The sequence below is a fragment of the Archocentrus centrarchus genome, chromosome 8 (genome assembly GCF_007364275.1).
Source record: "Archocentrus centrarchus isolate MPI-CPG fArcCen1 chromosome 8, fArcCen1, whole genome shotgun sequence".
NCBI classification, from domain to species: domain Eukaryota; kingdom Metazoa; phylum Chordata; class Actinopteri; order Cichliformes; family Cichlidae; genus Archocentrus; species Archocentrus centrarchus.
This window is the reverse complement of record NC_044353.1, coordinates 26,255,308-26,273,768: the sequence shown is the minus strand read 5'-3', so window position 1 is coordinate 26,273,768 and position 18,461 is coordinate 26,255,308. Positions and strand designations below refer to the sequence as shown.

General features: G+C 40.8%; 1 protein-coding gene across 1 annotated transcript; it reads right to left on the bottom strand.

The window, feature by feature from the left end:
* Positions 1-7,259: 7,259 nt before the first annotated feature.
* stk17al (serine/threonine kinase 17a like) lies at positions 7,260-18,009 on the bottom strand. The gene is made up of 7 exons (XM_030736637.1): positions 17,695-18,009; positions 14,381-14,593; positions 11,238-11,382; positions 10,348-10,474; positions 10,197-10,245; positions 9,715-9,894; positions 7,260-9,015 (listed from the first exon to the last, which is right to left on the bottom strand). Exons 1-7 carry the CDS (start codon positions 17,805-17,807, stop codon positions 8,730-8,732), a joined length of 1,113 nt encoding a protein of 370 aa, XP_030592497.1. The 5' UTR covers positions 17,808-18,009; the 3' UTR covers positions 7,260-8,729.
* Positions 18,010-18,461: the final 452 nt, after the last annotated feature.

Here is an 18,461-nt window from a genome sequence, read left to right as displayed (position 1 = left end):
GTAACGGTAGCTTGGGAATCCAAATCTTAACCTATAATAATGTTTTTCGATTATGTTTTCCATTAATTGTAACGAGTAACTAAAATGTGGTGGAGTAGAAGTATAAAGTAGCAAACTATGTAAATAATCTAATCTTAGTGCTTGAATAAATGTACTTAGTTACTTTTGACAGGTGTAATTTGCTCTGCCAGGACAAAGGCTCAAACATCCTGTGAGCGGCCTGACTATAAAAATTGTCCGCCCCTCTGGGGTGAGGAACATCATGTTCTCTATTCACATGCTTTCTTTGTAAGAAGGGGGAGTTCTGGTATATGACAGCCCAGGGTAATAATAGAACTCTTTATTTGTCTTAGTATTTTTTTTTTCTCTGAAAAACTCATTTAATTTGAAATTTCCCAGTGTGTCATGTATAACCAGAGGTGAAAGCGAGCTTACATAAGAGCCCCGGATATCTTCCTCTGTTTACACTTCCAGAGACTTTAACTCTGCTGTTTCAAAGCTATAATCGCAGTGAGACTGAGCTTATGATTTTGCTTCTTTATCTAAAGCAAACGTGGAGTGCACTTTAGTTTGGCAGAGAAATATATCCAGGAATTTCGTGTTTCTTCTCAGGCTGTAGTAGACTTTTCTTGGGGATAACGGAGATGCTTTTTCAGCTGTTCTAGGCCTTGGTGTCCTCTTGATGCAGGCACACAAAAACAGAAAAACGTTTTCTGTACTGCAGGCTCCAAGGAGCTATATATAGCTTAATGTATAGGAAATGAGTGTTGTTTTTGAATTGAGCAGATTATCTGCAGTTTGAACAAGTCCAAACTACAGAATATTTCATAAATTTGGGTTTGCTGTAGGCATGTTCTTGCTGGCATGACTCTAGGCACCTTTGGCATTTTGGTGGGGTGATTGACTCACTGTACCTTTCTGGTACACCGCAGCTGGAATAATATTGATACTGTCATTTGTTTTTTTGTTTTCCAGCCACACATTGTTCAGGCCTGCTGCTCGACTTCTAGACAAATACTAAAAGAAAAAACATCTTCTATAGCTTACTACTGTAGTCTTTTGAACACAGGGAACCAATTTCATTCATAATATCAATAATCTAATTTTTAAATGCCTTTCTATTGTTACTCTTAGGCTACTATTACACACAGTTACATTTCCATCACTTTCAAGGATGATATTACTTTAGAGACTTCCCTACTCCTTTACTAATACTGCTTCCCAAATCCCAATCCCAAACTCAGTTTGGAAGAATGCCCAATAAGTTATGTGCTCTAAGCAGCCAGCCATTGGATTGCCCACACCTGTAGTCTTTCATATCAGTCATAAAGGATGGATCATGAAGACTGATAATACTGTACAGATGACGCACACAGATAACAAGACAAAAAGTGAGGACTTTTCAAACTTAGAGTTTCTTTATTCTTGATCCTTTTAAAGGGCTGAAACCATCTGCTCTACCTTGTGCGTGTAGGTTTTGATCTGTTTTGACAGGTCTACACAACCACTATGAGCAGGTCCACGAGGACATTAGAAGGCCCGGGCGAGTTTGGCGTGTTGCAAGCCCATCTTTGCTCTTTTACACCACTGGAACTTTATTACCGGCTCTCCAGATCACATTGTTTATCAAGCAGTTTTCCACGACCTGTGTGACCCCACCTATTGTTTAAAGGCAGTTTTTCACACACTGATTTGGCCGGAAGCTTTACACAATAAAGAAACACATAAATGACAACGTTGAGCATACAGGCACCTACAAAAAAGCTCCATACCTCTGTGGAAGAGAGTTACATAAAAAAAAGGCAAAAGAGGTGGAAAATGAGGGAAAAAAAACAAAACAAGTGTCAGTCACATAAAAAAAAAACATGACAGCTGAGTTTTTGACTAATGAATTGGTCTGGGCTCCAGGAGACTCTGGAAATATTCCTGGAGGCAATAAGTTCCACTAAAATGTCACCAAGTTCCTGAAGAGGACAAATTTTCTTTTCTTTTCTTTTCTTTTTTTTTTAACCATCAAAATCTTTTGCAACACCCACAGAACTTACAATGCTCACCAATCGTAAAGAAAGCCAGTTTAAAATAAACAAAATTAGTCTTAAAAAGCCAGTAGCTGCTCCTAGAGTTTTTAATATAAATGCAAAATTTTCTCCATTTTGAAAAATGATACCGATTGGGCTCAAGGTCACTTATTTGTCACTTATTGAGTCACCCCACTGCCCACACTTTGCTGATGTTAGCAGTCAAAACTGATATTATTGTGCAAATTTGCAAACCAAGTCGATATTTTCCAAATGTTTCAGCTTCACGCCTGATGGCTGGAAGCATCATTTAAATGTTGCTTGAAAGAAAACCATGTTTTACACAAAAAATATAAGAACATTTTTAGAGTTTGACGTATTTGAGTTTGTGCACATTGTTTTTGTGTGCTCAAAATGCAGTAACTCCTTGATCGAGGACCATAGTAAACACAGAGAGTACTGCTGGTTGAAAATCAAGAACTCAAAAAGATCCAGACCACCAGAATCTGTTCCCGGTCAGTCTGAATCCTGGACTTCCTCCCAAACTTGTAGTGAGTCAGAGGACAGAGTTCATTGTGGATACTCTGGTGAGTGTGTGTGTAAGTACAGTCTGAGTACATGTGAGTGGGCATTCATGTGCAACGGGCCCTGCAAATCCAAACAGCAGAATTGGCAGCTTTATTATTTCTTTCCGAGAGCTTACCCACACTGAAACTGAACCTGAAGGATTAACTTAGCAGTGTCTCTTGTTTTGCTTTGTTTTGTTTTTTTTTCTCCAGCTTTGCAGTTGAAAAGTTCTGAGTTGAACGTGCCTATTGTGTGGCTTTTTGAGTATGATGTGTGCCAGTAGTGCCCCCATATTGAGGAAGGATAGTCACCGCAGACGGGAGGAAAACAGGCAGCGGCATCAGGTCGTGCTTCTCTTTGTTAAGAATGCTTTTGTTGTTCTTCAACTGTTTCCAGGGACAGAATAAATAGCTCTGCTTAACCAAAGGCATTTGCCTCCCTCACTGCTATGAATGCACCACCATGAGAAACATATTACCAGTGGTTACGAGTGTTTTGCCTCTTTTGGAAATTTTTCTCTCTTTCTTTTTTCTTCTGGAAGCACCTCCGGGACACGTGAAAGAAATGTTCTCCATTGTTTGTCCTGGTCAGCATCTAGGAAGGGAATATTTGGGCTTTTATTTTTCATGGCCTCATGTTTGTGAGTGCAAGAGTTTGGGGTTAAGGCTAACTTTCTACTTTCACCCATCAGCTTCAATTATGGGTCAACTGTGGGTCAACTCACCAATGAAGCAGGAGTAAACAAATGTTAAACTAGTATAAAATTTGAGTTAGGGTACTGCTGATGTGCTCTGAATTGAAATTATGTACACTACATACAGCTGTTTACATGCACTCATCATTGGGACCCTCTCAGTCCATGGCAATATAAAACTTGCCCCACAGTGGCACTGGTGTTCCAGCACCTTCCAGTTCATGGCAGGCTTGAGCCTTTGTGGTTCCTGTGTTGTTCCTGAACATCCTAACCAATTTCCTCTCATCTGAGGGTGACAGTTTGGGTCTTCTTTCAGATCTTGGCAAAGTGGTGATGCATCCAAATAATTTGTATTTACGTTGTTCGAACTGATGATCCTGGAATCTACAGTTGTTTAGAAACGGCTCTGAGAGACCTTTCCATATCATGTAAACCTTCAAGTTCTTCTTCTCAGATATTCACTGAGTTCCCCGAACTTTCTGACTGTACATTGCATTATCACTGTACGGAGATTATATAAAAGAGAAAAGAAACACACACACATGTCACACTGACCCACTTTCTTGTTTTTTTTTTTTGACAACGGTGAACTTTCTGTAATTGCAGCCTAATCAAGAACATAAGCGCAAAGAAATTTCCCCATTATGTAAGGTGGTAGGATAACTACTTCCGAGAAAATGGTGCACTGAAAGAGATCTAGAGATAGTGAGACTGAGCGAGACAGGGAGAGCGAAAGCATGACAGTTACAGGGGACATTAGAGAGACAAGCAGAGAAGCGGTTCAGGGGGATCGAGAGAGTTTAATGCTACATGAGGTGCTGGGAATGCTCCTTTACATGTGATGGAAACAGGCCATTCAGGGAGCTAACAGGCTGGACAAGTTTTCAATGGAAATCTGTTTGTGAAACCAAGAAGACTGAATGCTTTGCTGAAGTGCAGAGCTAGGCGATAAAGTCCTGCACTGCGCTGTGGTTGTTGTTTTTGCAGTATGACATCTAGTAATATATACGTACTGGTCTGGGTATGTAATTAGTCAGGATAAATGGAGTGTACCTAACATGCTTTGTACTAAAAGATAGACAGTACGGTGTAATGTTCCCAGTTAGAAATCCACATCAATGCTGCAAGCAAGACTACAAGAGTCTGAAAAACTGCCCCAATATTAAAACCACCTACTTCTGTTTTGGTCCCCTTCCTGCTGCTAAAACAGCTTTGACTTGTCGGCATGTGGAGAGTGAAACTCTGGGGGTGTCCTGTGGTATTTTGCACCAGGGCTTTATAAGTGGATTCTTGAAGACTGGGTCAACACCTTGTGCTCTTGGTTGTGTTCCCAAAGCCATCAGCAGCATTTGAGTTATGATATTATGCAGTATCATGGTGCAGTGCCATCACGACAGGAGTCTGCAACAATGTTTACTGCGTGTACCAAGTTGACATTCACATGAATGCTGAGAGAAAAGGCTTTCTAGCAAAACACTGAGCTTTTAAAGATCGTGAATGTTATTCACTTCTTCACAACCACACATCTTTCATTTCACTGGTTGTTGTGGCTGATTGTCGTATGCCTCATTCCAAAGAAAATTCCTGTCTGTAGTTCCCTGTGATGGTGTTCTTTTACTTTCCATTTTCCTGTGTCTATTTTTGGTACCTGGCTCTGTGCGTAAGTATGGAAATTAACGGGAGTACTTTAAAAGTTACAAAATAGTCTCTTCTTTTTGATGGGCTATTTTTGGATATTCCTCTGCCTGCTGTAATCATCCATCCAGATAACTGCCAGAGTCAAATATTTTTTAAGAAACACGTTTTACATAAGCAAATACCGATTCTAAATTGGCTGCAGGTGTGGATGTGGGTGTCTGAATTAGCTCTGGTGACTGGTGATCAGTCCAGGGGGTACCCCGCCTCTCACCCTGTGACAGCTGGGATGGGCTCCAGCGCCTCCACCTCTCTGCTCAACATCCCAAACACCAGTTTTGTAATGTGTTCCTAAGCTGTCAGTTGCAGATAGATGGGATGCCACAGTCAAAATACCACGCTGTCAACAATCCTTTGTTGTATAACTGATTATTTTGACCTTTACAGTAGAATGCAGCCTTTTCAGCTTCTCAAGAGGTTTACATTTTGAAATCCCAGTTCTGGATTTCTGCAAACCTCAAGGGATCAAAGTGTGACAGTGGGTGGCATTGACAGACATGTCTTAAGGATATGCAGCTGGTTACCATGAAATTAAACCCGTGCTTAGAACTTGCAGCAAAAACATGTGTAGTCAAAGTTTCATATAATGCAAGCAGAATTGGTATTTGTTATTTGAATGTAATGTTTTTTGGCTGTTTGGCTCAAGAGAGATAAATGGATTTTGCAAAGTGACGCGCCTCAAGGCAGTGTTTGAAAGCCGTATCTGCTGCCTGATAACTTTTAAAACCATTAAACAAGACCTCTGTAGCAATCCACAGAGACTACTGAGAGCAGGTTATCTGGATTCCATATTAAGTTTTGGTCAGCTTTTCACATCTGTCATAAATCATCTCCTGATGGTCACTGCAAATATCAAACTCACACAAACTGACCCGGATTCTCTCTGAGAAAGAGACAATCAATTACTGTGTAAGTGTGCACGTTTATGTGCGTGTGCTGCAGAATGGAAACAAATCCACGAGGAAGATAAAAGGGAAGAGAGGCACGAAGGAAAATTTTGGAAACAAGGAGGCCAGTTAGGGACATTTCTGGCATTCCTCGGCTGTCTGTAGAAGCAGGACTTTCTTTAAGGGAAGCAGCATGACCAGCCAAGAATCACTAGACCAGGACCCTACAGTCAGGTCTGCTATCTCCTTATTGGCTGCAATGGAGCTGAACTGGCTCAGTGCCAACAACAAGAGGAAGAATACATTAAAGCAAGAATTCAGGATGTTGGCAGGCACGTATATTGTTTGAAGTTACACAAGTAAACAATCACAGGAGAGAGAGGAGAAAAAAAAAAGGGGGAAAACTTTACTACACTGGAACGCATTACTCTTTGTTCCTCTTTACATAATCCTGGCATTTCCTGTTCACAGTGGCTGCAGGATATTTATGGATATTTATGGAAGACTAGCCTGAGAATTTTTTTTTTTTTTTTAATTTATGATACTATTTGCTGAAAGACGTATTGAGAAGAAAAGCAGATGCTTTCAGAGGAAATCTGCTCCTAGCTCGGGTAATTGTGCTGGTGTGCTTTTTTTTTTTTTTTTTTGTGTACATACAAGTGAACTACTCACAACAGCTAAACAGAAAGCATGAAAAGTACTGATTTCAGGAGCACCATGCAAATTAAGAAACGGGACAATAATCAGATAGGTTAGGAAGGGATACTATGATAGCCCCAAAGATTGAGACTTTTACCACAAACCTTGAAGGCTGGTCAATGCGTTCCTACGTTGTTTTGTATGCATTGTTAAATGCAACCAATTGCAGCTAAGCAATTCAACACTGCCAACACTCAGAGAGCCATAGAGCCATGTTTGATAATGTTTAAATATTGTTTGTGGCTACTTTAATGAATGGCTATATGTAGCTCTATATCATACTAAAAATAGTCTCATCTAATTTCTGTTCTTGAAAAAAAGATTAGAAAAAAAATAACGTTAAACTAGCAATTCAACTTTGAAGAAAATGCTTTGAGCATTTTCTTTGCTCAATTCTCATTTCAGCTTGTAAAACATCCATCCTCAGATGTCATTCTGAATTTCCTCAGATACTGGACAAGTTAAGAATTTGACCTGATGATGGAGCTGCAAGAAGAAAAGGTTCACTGTCAGGAATTCAGGAATGTTTATGAAAGTTCCTGGAAGAGATCGCGCAGAAATGGGATCTGATTGAATTATTACATTAAAAATGTTACTGAAATTCTTTTCTGGAAGCAAAATAAATTGATGCCTTCATATTTCAATATCGCTGCTGTGATAAAGGGAAAAAAAAAAAAAAAAAGACAACCAGACTGAATATTTTGATACAAAATGCAAATGTATTTTTCATGATTGTTAAATTTTATAATGGAAGCCATCAACATTTATTAATTTTAACATAACGTCCACAAGGACAAGTGCAAACCCTCCTGAAATTCAAGAGGAAGAAACAATACATAAAAGTTAACATACCAAATAGGACATGATGACATTAACATCCATACACTGGTAAAAAAAACAAACAAAAAAAAAAAAACACAAACGCAATATACATTTCAGTACTTTATGAGAAAATACAAGTTCTCTGCTCCCAAGCATCTAAAGGCAAACATCACATATTCAAAGAAATCTGCTTCTTCAGTTTTCCATGACATTATATCTTATCTAATACACATAAAATAAGACTCTCCTCCTGCGATTCCCTCTTTCCGAGACTGATGTCACAATATCTGAAAAGCATGAAATCTAGTGGCAACCTCGCAGTTTGGTATACCCAAAAGAAAAAAAAATGTGCAACTTGTGCAATGGCCAACAAAACTGGCAAAAGTAAATCTTGAAACTGTAATAACAGAAGTGAGGTTGAAAGAGTGGCACTTAATATTAATAAAGGAAAAACAAAAAACAAAAAAAAGAAAAACAGACCAGGCGACAAAAACGTGTGATGGAGATTGGTTACTATTTACAGTGCATTGTGGGACACCCACATGTGCATGATGAGCCTTTGGTTTCATACAAAAGTCCAATAATAAAATAAAAGTGCTCATGATTGTCATTAATAATAAGAATGCTACCATATCCATCTTAACCTCAGGCGTTGATGCGGCTTTGACTGTTTGAGGGGCTAAAATGGTATAAACACACATTAATAAACAGCAGAACAGTTAACATCTGGCTTTAGTATAGGTGCTGCTCATTGCTTTCATTTTTTTTTTTTTTTGTAACGTAGATCTACTGTCAAAATTATTTACTTTCCTCAACTCACCACAGAATGTATGCGTTGGGTCAACTAAAGCATAACTTGTCTTGATGAGAGCGCACAGTGAGTGAAGTCATCCAAGGAAGTGGGAGCCCATCTCTCCTCTGAAACCCAGTCCAAAAGGCTAACTGGGTATAAAGCAGTATGCGTGCAGGGGTGAACTAGCCAGTGTTTAGCTGAGCCGAGTTCAGATTTGTCATGTAAGGCAGCAGTGCAGTCCTGCAACCAAGTCCTTGTTTTCCTCCCACTCCTTTGTCCTGCATCTCCAGCCCTCTCATATTCCTTCTGTACAATCATTCTAACCAGCATTGAGTAGCATGCATAATTCAACACAGTGACAAACGCACACGCACAGGTATCAGACTATACAGAGCTTAGCTCACAGACATTGCAGCAGTAGGAATAGCCAGGCATACTGCAGCCACCGAACACGGTCCCAGTTCAGATCAAAACCAAGAATCTGCAGGCTTACAGGTTTTCAGGGTTTGCTCCGTGAAGTTTTAAGTTACCAAGTCTCTTTCCACAAATATCAGTTAGCAAATCAGCCCCTGCTGGATTTCGGGTCGCGTGCAGAAAGGGGGCTCGCTGAAGGAGAACGCATCACGGCCTGCCTTCAGCTCACCTTGCCCTGGGCACCTGAGATACGACTCAAGGATGTCTAGCTCAGGGGTTGGAGCCGGGCTCTCGGGCTCGGACTCGGACTGACTTGTTTCCGGCTCATCCAAAGAGGAAGCTGACCTGTTGGGGAGGTGTGGGTGAGGATGGGGATGGGAGTTCAGCCAGGGGTGATTGAGGCATTCTTCTGCTGTGGCCCTCTTCCTGTACACACAAACACAATAACACTGTGCATGAGTGGAAATTCCCAAAGAGTTTATATAACAGATGGATTGCTTGGATCTTCAGATTCACTCAATCCATTTTCTTAGAAGTTGGCCAGATTATTTTTCAACACCGGGCACAAAAAGGCCACAAAGACGACAGTATTTGCTCAAGATTTTTTTCCCCTTCATCGCTCACCGATTACTCAACTGCTGAAATCTGTTTTTCCAGTGCCTCCACTATACTGCTGCAGTTAAATGATACTGACTGGAGATTATGCGTCTGCATGTGAGACAGAGGCTGCTGATGCTTTTTAAACCTAATTTTACACAGTAAAGTATCTCTTAAAGATTTATATCAGTATAGTTGAGTTAATCAGAAAAATGTTAATATAGTTTCCTTTGAGAGTTGGCTTGATGTAATGGCAAACCAAAGATGCTGAACTAAAAATCTGCTAAATGAGTAAAACTCAAGATTTGCAAACAAGGAAATTACTTCTTGCCTAAGTGACGCACATCTTGTTACCACAAACACTCATTTAGATGTGTACGGACGTGTACTTTCGTGCTGCTGTGAACCTGACTCACATCCTTGGTGTGTCAATCAGCTCAAACTGATGCTGATGGAAACTTTCCCTTTAAGTCAAACATAACCTCTAATCAGCTTAATCTTTAGTGTTTAAAAAAAAAAAAGTCTCACCGGGGGGTTTTAACCAACAAGGACTTGATGAAGTCAACAGCCTGGGAAGAGATGCCCTCGAATGTATCCGGGGAATAATCTATGTTGACTTGAGAGATGTTGAGGAATGTCTCCTGTTTGTCAGCACCCAGAAAGGGAGACTCGCCTGTCAGCATGACGTAGGTCAGAACCCCAATACTCCTAATACAGAGGAAGGAGAAAGGGGAAGGAGGTTATGGGGCAAGTCATCATCTTTTATGATTACACAGTGTGCTGCAAAGCCCGACAACAAAGCTGACTTCCACCATGCTATGATTAGCCAATTAAATGCAAGTATGAAGCAAGGTTTCTCTTGTGGTCACAAGTCTAGACATAAATTTCTCTTTTGCACGTTATGGAGGTGACATCACTGTCCATAATATTTATTTAGAAGTAAAGCACAAACTAAATGTGTGGCATCTTCTAAAATGAGTGGAAATACTAAGATGAAGTAGCACACTTACCACATATCTGTAGCAGTGCTAATGGGTTCGTAGTTCAGGATCTCTGGGGCTGCAACAGAAACGCACGGCTACAGTTAGTTATAATAAATGGCACTCGATAAAAAGACACGTGGTTTTGGATAATTAATAGAAATTCGAAAGTAGGACTTACCCACATACTCTGGGGTACCCAGGATCTCCCTGACTTCTGTGATGTCATCCATTCGTCTAGACAAGCCAAAGTCCACAATACGAATGTCCCCTAGTGGTGTGGCACTGGTCAGCAAAATGTTCTGAGGCTGGAGGGGGAAAACACACACACAGATTAGACAGAGGTTACATAATGAGATAAAGTCTATTGATTATTTGATCAGCCTGAGGTCTGCCACCTGAGGTAATTCATTACATGCCTTTGAGTCAAAGCATTTGGAGAAACTGATCTTGAGAGGATTAGGGGAGGGGAGGGGGGGGGGCTCTAGGCCATCATTCAATGTACTAGCTGGGCCTCTGAGCTCAGATCATCCAATAAGCCTATCAGACAATTCTGAAAAGAGGTAAAGGCATTTCTGCCAGATACTTAAACGGCTCCATGGTTAGTCTAAGTAAATACTGTACCGTACACACAACTTCAATCTGGGCCAGATATAGTTTGAACATTGAGACGCATACAGGAGAAGGCCAAGTATCAGGCCTGAGCCAGTAAAGACAATGAAGCCACAAGAATGCTTCAATAGTGAATGATTTATCTTTTGAGAACAGTCTAACATCATCTTAAAGTTCTTCTAAAACAATCTGAATTGATCGTATTATCTAGGACAGACGCAATGAGAAACCAGAAGTGAAAGAAAAGGGAATCTGAATGATGGCTGCTTTGTTACTTCAGGACCCGTTAAAGAAAACACGATAGTTAGGTCAGATGTCTTTATAAACCGATTCCTCACGGGAACAGTCATGACACACTGAATGAGCTGTGGTTGCATAACAGAAATGATATCTTCCCCAGTCTGGCTCTTGACGGAACACACTGTCCTATATGTGTCATTAACATTTCAGCGTATTTACTTTTAGATCCAGATGCACCACATTGTTCCGATGCAGAAAGGCCACTCCGGTCAGGATCTGCCCGGCCAGCCGTATCACATCTTTCTCTGTGAAGGCCTCATCATTGTCCGCAACACACTGGTTGAAGATTTCACCACCGGCAGCACTGGAAGGAAAACACAGGAAGGAAAACTGAATAAAAAGAAACTAAGGATTAGATGAAAAGAACACCCAGTGAAGTTTAGTTTGGCTCACTTTCATTTGAACTTGTAATAATAAATTGTGCCTTAAAATTTATAACACACACCCTTCCACTCAGTTTGAGGCACACAAGTTGACAATGCAAATTACCAGCCCACCCTACTTGAACACAGAAGAAAATACAAAGCCATTACCCACTTTCTTTATTATATAACCATTTTCCCTTCCTTTGTGTTAGAGAAACAAAGTTCATCCACATCGACACACTGTATGCAAGTCCAACATAAATCAATGTGGTTTTAGGTACCCAGCCTCTGAATATTGCAGAGATAAGAATGGTTATATCAGCAGCTTCAGATAAGCTCTTTTTTTACAACCCAATTTACTGTAATAAATTCACTAAAACAGGGGAAGGAAAACACACTGGCCAACTAATCACTGAATAAAAATATTTTCTTAAAGTAAAAAGAGATGGAAAGTAGAAGTGGAAGCGGACATGTGTCAAGCTTGTAACTAATCCACATGAGCCTCGGCCATGTATCGTTTTCCGCTCATTTACTCAAAACTTACTTGTGAAAGAAATATCACTCTTCTGAAATGATTAGAGAACCTTCCTGTCCCTTTAGCCTCCTCAACCTGCACTCTCTCAGACCCTTTTTCCAAACTGTTAGCAATAAATACGTGCTTGCTGTAAACATTTGAGACAAGAGTCAAGAACAGCTGACCCCCCAAAATCTGAATGCATAGATAAGAAAGCAAAAGTGGTTAAAAAAAAAAGTCAGTCTCCTCTTTGATTAGTAATCACTTTAGTTCTGCAGGAGAAGCTATTTGCTCTAAGCGCTTTTTGGCTCATTACTCATTGACAACCCTTTGTCACCCAGTTTCCAAAGTCCTACTCTGCCTGTTGGCTGCATTTTCTGGACAATGCTTGTGTTCCAGCATGATTCAATTAAAGTCCAGTGCAGTCTCAGTTATGTTACATGCCATATAATTCTGATTTAGACACCAATTAGCTTTAAGTTACTTTCCACAAAAAGAAAGGTTTTAGAACTCAGAGGTGATTCATTTTTCATAAAAGTGACCATCTTTAAAACCAGTCATTACACCGGGGATTTCTGACGCACGCTGGGGTTACGTTTTCTGAATTCAGCTTCTGTCATTTCTTTGACACTGACAAGGAAGTGGTTGTGGCTACAAAAAGTGAGCGTGCGCATGACATTTTATACCAGCATGGTTGTGTGCTACTTTTGGGAGCCGTGCTTTGCTCGCTGCTTACATTTAAACCCACAGGAAATGGAAAATGGTTTGCAATTCTTGAAACTCATGCTGAGGTCAGACAGTTTGTAAATGCAGTTTTTTTCTTTCAATCGGCTCACTGTTAGTGCTTCTGCAGCTTTTGAGACACGTGCACGGTGCCGTAGAAAATAATTGACTTTTTAAAAAACAAAAACAAGCTTTGTCAGAGCTAAAATGTCATGCGTGCACATGCTGCTTCAACTCCCAGTGCACCAACAACTCTCAGTGTAACTTCTTTGGCAGCTGAGGAGGAAATATGGGCCACTGTAGACTGACCTCCTGCTATGTTTTCTCTGCAGGCATGCAGGGGTGAACTATGGTGCTACTTCCCCTTTCACACTTTAGTCAGAGGTCAAACACAGCCCTCCCCACAGAGAAGCTTTTGTTCTATTGAGGCATTCCACGTCTAGGAAGGGGATGACTAGAGTATCTTGAGTAGGAGAAGACTTTCTGCCCAAGCAGTGCGCAGTCCTGGAAAAAGGGTCAGCGGAACATGGTTCAAGAGTAATTCCCTTTGCTACCTTTGTGCACTGATGGGACTGATGTAATTATGGGATCTTTCCAAATCCTAATTAAACTCTGTCATTAATGCAGTTAGAGGACACTTACTAAATACATCAAGTCATTTAACACTGAACCACAGCAGGCCAGAGCCAGATGCTGCGATGACCTTGCTGGGCCGTGTGAACCACCTGCTGTCTAGTTCACCTGCATGCTGGAGGGTCTCACACTGCCTTAACCAAGTTCAAAGAATAGCATTTAAATGAGTCATCTGTAGCTTAATATTGTTACTTTCAAGCGTGGTGCAGTTTTACATCGGTATTTAAAGTGACACTTCATCACAATCGTGTAACAAGAAACTGGGGTGTTCATGCTACAGTGAGATGAACAACTAACCACAACCACAGGAGAGAGACAATTTCCATTTAAGGTAGACTGCATGTAAAACTAATGCAAGCCTATGCGTTTCACAAGTTTTTTTTTTTTTTTAAAGAAATAGCAACTTGCCTACAGCTATGCCAGGAAGCAACACTTTTTTTTCCCCCTCCTCTCTCACAAATCAGCCATAAAGCATAAAACCTCATCATTCATACGGAAACACCAAGCTCTGACATTCTTATCTTGCAAAATACAGGATGTTACATGACTTGTACGTAAGATTTGTGGCTTTTCCAGTTAAACCTTTAGCTTATCAAGAAGTAATTGTAAAGTACACCAGGGAAACTTGTCTAGGGTGTACCCCACCTCAAATAGGCTATAGTCTTCCTGTGAGTCTGGATTGTCAAAGTGGTTATAGTATTTTTTATTAAAAAAAAAAAAAAAAAAGTGGATGGATAGACAGCTAGATGAATGTTACACGATCCTCAACTCATTTGCATAAAAATGATGATAAAATGATTAAAAAAAAAATGTTTAGTGAGTGAAAGTTTTTATTTTCCTCTTCACTAATAACTGAGACTCTAATCATTTTATCCCAAGTTCCCTGATACGGCTCAAACACTTAGATTAGGCAGGAAATTATTTAGATTACTGCTGCCTAATGCCATTAGCTGTGCAAGCCAGTGCTGGTTTTTTGCAAGACAGGTACACATAGTTGTGATGTAGAACATTAGTGAACAGCTGAAAACATCTGGGGTGTTTGTGTAACATCTAGAGTATTGTCTTACCACTCTAGAACGAGAATGATTTCAGTGTTGGTTTCATAGACTTCATGCAGCGCCACCACAAAGGGGTTTGCCTCGGCCAGCTCCAGCACAGCAATCTCATTTAAGATGTCCATGCGGCAGTCTTCGCCCTTCCGTCGCTTTCGCAGGAACTTGGCAGCATACTGCTTCCCCGTCGCCTTCTCAATGCACTTCTTCACAACTGCAAACTTTCCCCTGGGAAGAAGTGAAAAAAAAAAAAGTGTGTTTAATGAGAAGGCAGAAAACCACATTCTGGGCTTTTTTTTTTTATATATAAGTTTGTTTAGAGATGGTCTCATTTTCTTTCCAAATAGCTACTGGATTAAATGTGGGTCACTTAAACTTTTGCAAATGAATGCATATACTCTACTCAGTATATTACAATTAAAATGCCATGAGACATTTTGGAAAGGCCTGCCAATCAGCTACAAGAACAGCAGCGAGGGTGAGGTTACAGAACAGTCCAGAGATGATTAGATTATGTGGCATCATTTGAAAATTCAGACCGTTATGGACCACTGATATGCTCTGCCGAGGAGGTATTCTGTTGAGCGTTCCTCATGTTCCTATAGCCTTCAGGAGGGTCTGAAGGGGAGCAGATAAGGCTGACAGTTTTGGCAAGAGCTGCAGAACGGAGGGCAAGACTGTGATAAGGGTATTGCTACTTTGTAGGCCATGCAAAGACAAAGAGATGCAACATGTTGCATGATGTCACTAGTGAAACAGAGCATTAAGAAAAGATCTGCTTTTTCTTATAATTACCATTCTTTTTCATTTTTTCTGCATGTACATTAATAGTCATAAGAGGTGTTAAGGGTCAGCCGTGGGTGAGGGCAGGATGTCCGGTGTATGCAAAATTGCATGTGGGTCAAACCAACCAGCCATCTCTCCCAGGCTGATAATGAGGCCTTGTCCACTTCCCTTTCTTCACAGCTGACAGCAGCAGGGACAAATGGAATTGTGTTGACACCTCCGCCCAGACCCTCAGCCAGAGACTGCTTCTGCATTGACAGTCGTACAAAAGCTGACCAGTCAGCTAAACACAGCAGCCCTGAGACCAAGACCACCCATGAATGTTGCTGGGCATACAAGGGGAGGGGGGGAGGTCACCACTCGATAGTCGAGTTGGAGCCCAATCAACTGCAAGACATCCATATCTAACATCTCAATGGTTTCTTAAGCTGCACTTCAAACACAATGCAGAAGATGAAGGGAAAGTGAATTCAGAATGTGAAAACATGACTGAATTGGGCAGAATCTAAATAAAGTGTAAGGTTAAAAAGTCCCAGTCATTTTCCCCACACAGTATTCCTTAAAGCTGACTGTGCTGCTGACCAAAAAACAGCTACTGTTCTGGCAGGAGTCTGGCTCTGTTTTGGCTACCACACCATTTCCCAGTCTCGCAGTCATTGTTCAGATTGAAAAGGCAAAAGCCACCAGGGGCTTTTCATCCTTAATTAGCCAAGTTCAGAGCTGTGGGCTGGGAGCTACATATGGAGTGAAAAGAAATGATTACTGCTTGTGGAAAAGGGCAGCCAGGGGTCCTTTCTAAGGTTGACATGAGAGGTTACTAAACAAGGCCATGTTCACACTCTGTGTCACTATGCAGAGGCACAGGATATTCTGGTTAGAAAAGACGTGGCATGATATAAAAGTTTACTAATCTGACTGATAATGATGCAGATCATCTGTTATCACCAAATTTACTGTGACACAAAACATTCCTTTCCAGAAGATGGTGACAATTTGATTAACAAATCACTTTCTGTCTACCTCAGTGGGTCACTGACTCATGTCTGCAGTGCAATGAAAAAAAATGACAGCTGCCTCAGCTCTCATTTGCCTTTTTCACAGACACTACACGAATTTCTCTTCCTGTTTTTAAGTTGGCCACAACCTGTTTTGTGCACCTCTCTGCACTGGACCACTGCATAGCTCAGTGATGAGAAGACTTTGATTATCAGGTTGTAAACTGCAAACTTTGAGTTGATGCCTGGTATTTACAGTTGTAATATTCAGCATTCAAATGTACTGATCTCCTTTCATGCAGCACTTACATACATTCCTGCACCTAATGTGATTATGAGGCCTGATCTCAGGATGTTGTTGAGCTCAAGTCATGAGAAAGTGAGGAAAGGAGGATGAAAGCTGATCTGTGTTGGTGAAGAGAAAGAAAGGCAATGTTTATAGGATGCTGTAGAGTACACTGGCAGCCTCAAGCCAACCCATAGGTCCTGCTACTCTCCCTTATGTCCCATGGCATCTTACAAGAAGTAACTGGCTACCTATTTGAACATTAAGGAGCATGTGCAGCAGAGCAAACCTAAAATTGAGTTGTAAAGACACACACAGCACAAATACCATTCAAAAAGCTGTTGAGTTAAGTGTAACACAAGAAGTGAAACACAGCTCCATCTTATTCATTCATGCTGCAGCGCTTACTAGAGAAACTCATTGTAGTTTGGCACATTGGGGAATCCCCGTGTAAATATGGCTGGAATCTGCAATTCCAACTGGAATCCAGACACCGGCAACTGGGAGGAATAAAATATGTAGCTAAAGAAAAACTGTCAAGTCTGGCTTTGTGTTTTCGCATCTGTTCCATCTTCTTGTTGAATATTCTGTCACTTGACATTAACATAGGCTGTCATGCATTCAAATATTACTTTTTTTTTTTTTTTTTAGTAAACTTGTCGTCTGCATGCTCTGATGTGCCAAACACCTTTGCTGCACAAAGTCAATTTTCTTTGTTTCTTTATGGTATGGCCCCCAAACACCAGAAAAAAAAGAAAATAAGAATTCTTAAGCTAAACTCATGATATTTGAGGCTTTACATTATTTTTCAGTACCACATGCACTAGGATATACTGGACCGTGCAAGCTGGACTCGATAGAAACATTAAGAAGAAGAAAAAACACATCCGTTCTTAAATAGCAGACAATGCATAAGAACAGTCGCCGTATTTTCGCACAACTCTTTGCTGTCACTGTTTATAAAGTCTCAAAACTATTCAGCAACTTCCAGCCAAGACTCCCAAAAACCCGCATTACCATTACGCGCTGCGTGTGCCAAAGCGCTGCTCCGTCAGCAGACCGAATGCACAATTGGAAATATTCAATTAACACGGTCCACAGTAACACGTGCAGAGAGTAACTCTAATATGATTAAGCGATTTGCCTAAGCCTGTCGAGATATTGTTGCGACGTCCAGTCAGCCAGCTCCCGAAAACATTAGCGTTTTTTTTTTTTTTTTTAAATCACTGATTGTGAGGAAAAACCTCACGCAACAAACTCACCTGCCAAGTTCTTTACCGACCAGCTCGTAACTGCCAGTGAACGGGTCAGTCCTTATCCTGGTGTGGATTTTTGTCACCATTCCTTTTTTGTTCATGGTTCTTGAATGTGGCATTGAAGTCGTACGTTGTAATGAAACAGTCCTTTTCCACCAAATAAATACAAAGAAGAGTTCCTTGTACGCTCAAGTAAAAACTCGCATAATAATAATTAAATAAAAAAAAAAAATAGTCAGTTAGAGCCTGCAGGACTTGTACGAAACCACCGGGAAATAATCCAGGTTGTGCGCGTCCCAAGCAAGTGGATGATGCAGCAGCGGGGTTAGTTTGAGTGCTACTATACATTCCTGACAATAAACTCCTCGTCAGGGCCAGCCTCCTGCGCTGACGCTGGCAGCAGAAGCCAATGAATTTGCTGAGCAGGACGTCCCAAGGTGCAAGCCAGCTGGCTGGCGTGCTTTTAGCAAATGACTGGAGCTTAATGGTGCAGGTACGCAGAAACACTTATATCATTAGTTTCGGTTTGATAGGTATCTGCATGACTTTAACTGACAAAAATAGTCGAGGTTAACCAGTAGCCAGTTGTTATAAAATACACAGAGATGCACAAAAAACAAAAGTCTAAGCAGAAACCTCTTATTTCATATCCCCACATAAGAGCATTTAGAGCAGTCTGTTAGTTATGTGTCAGTAAACAGTGACAAACGTTTAAACGCACTAGGACTAATTCATAGGACACAAACCTAACTTGATGTGCTTATTTAACCCCT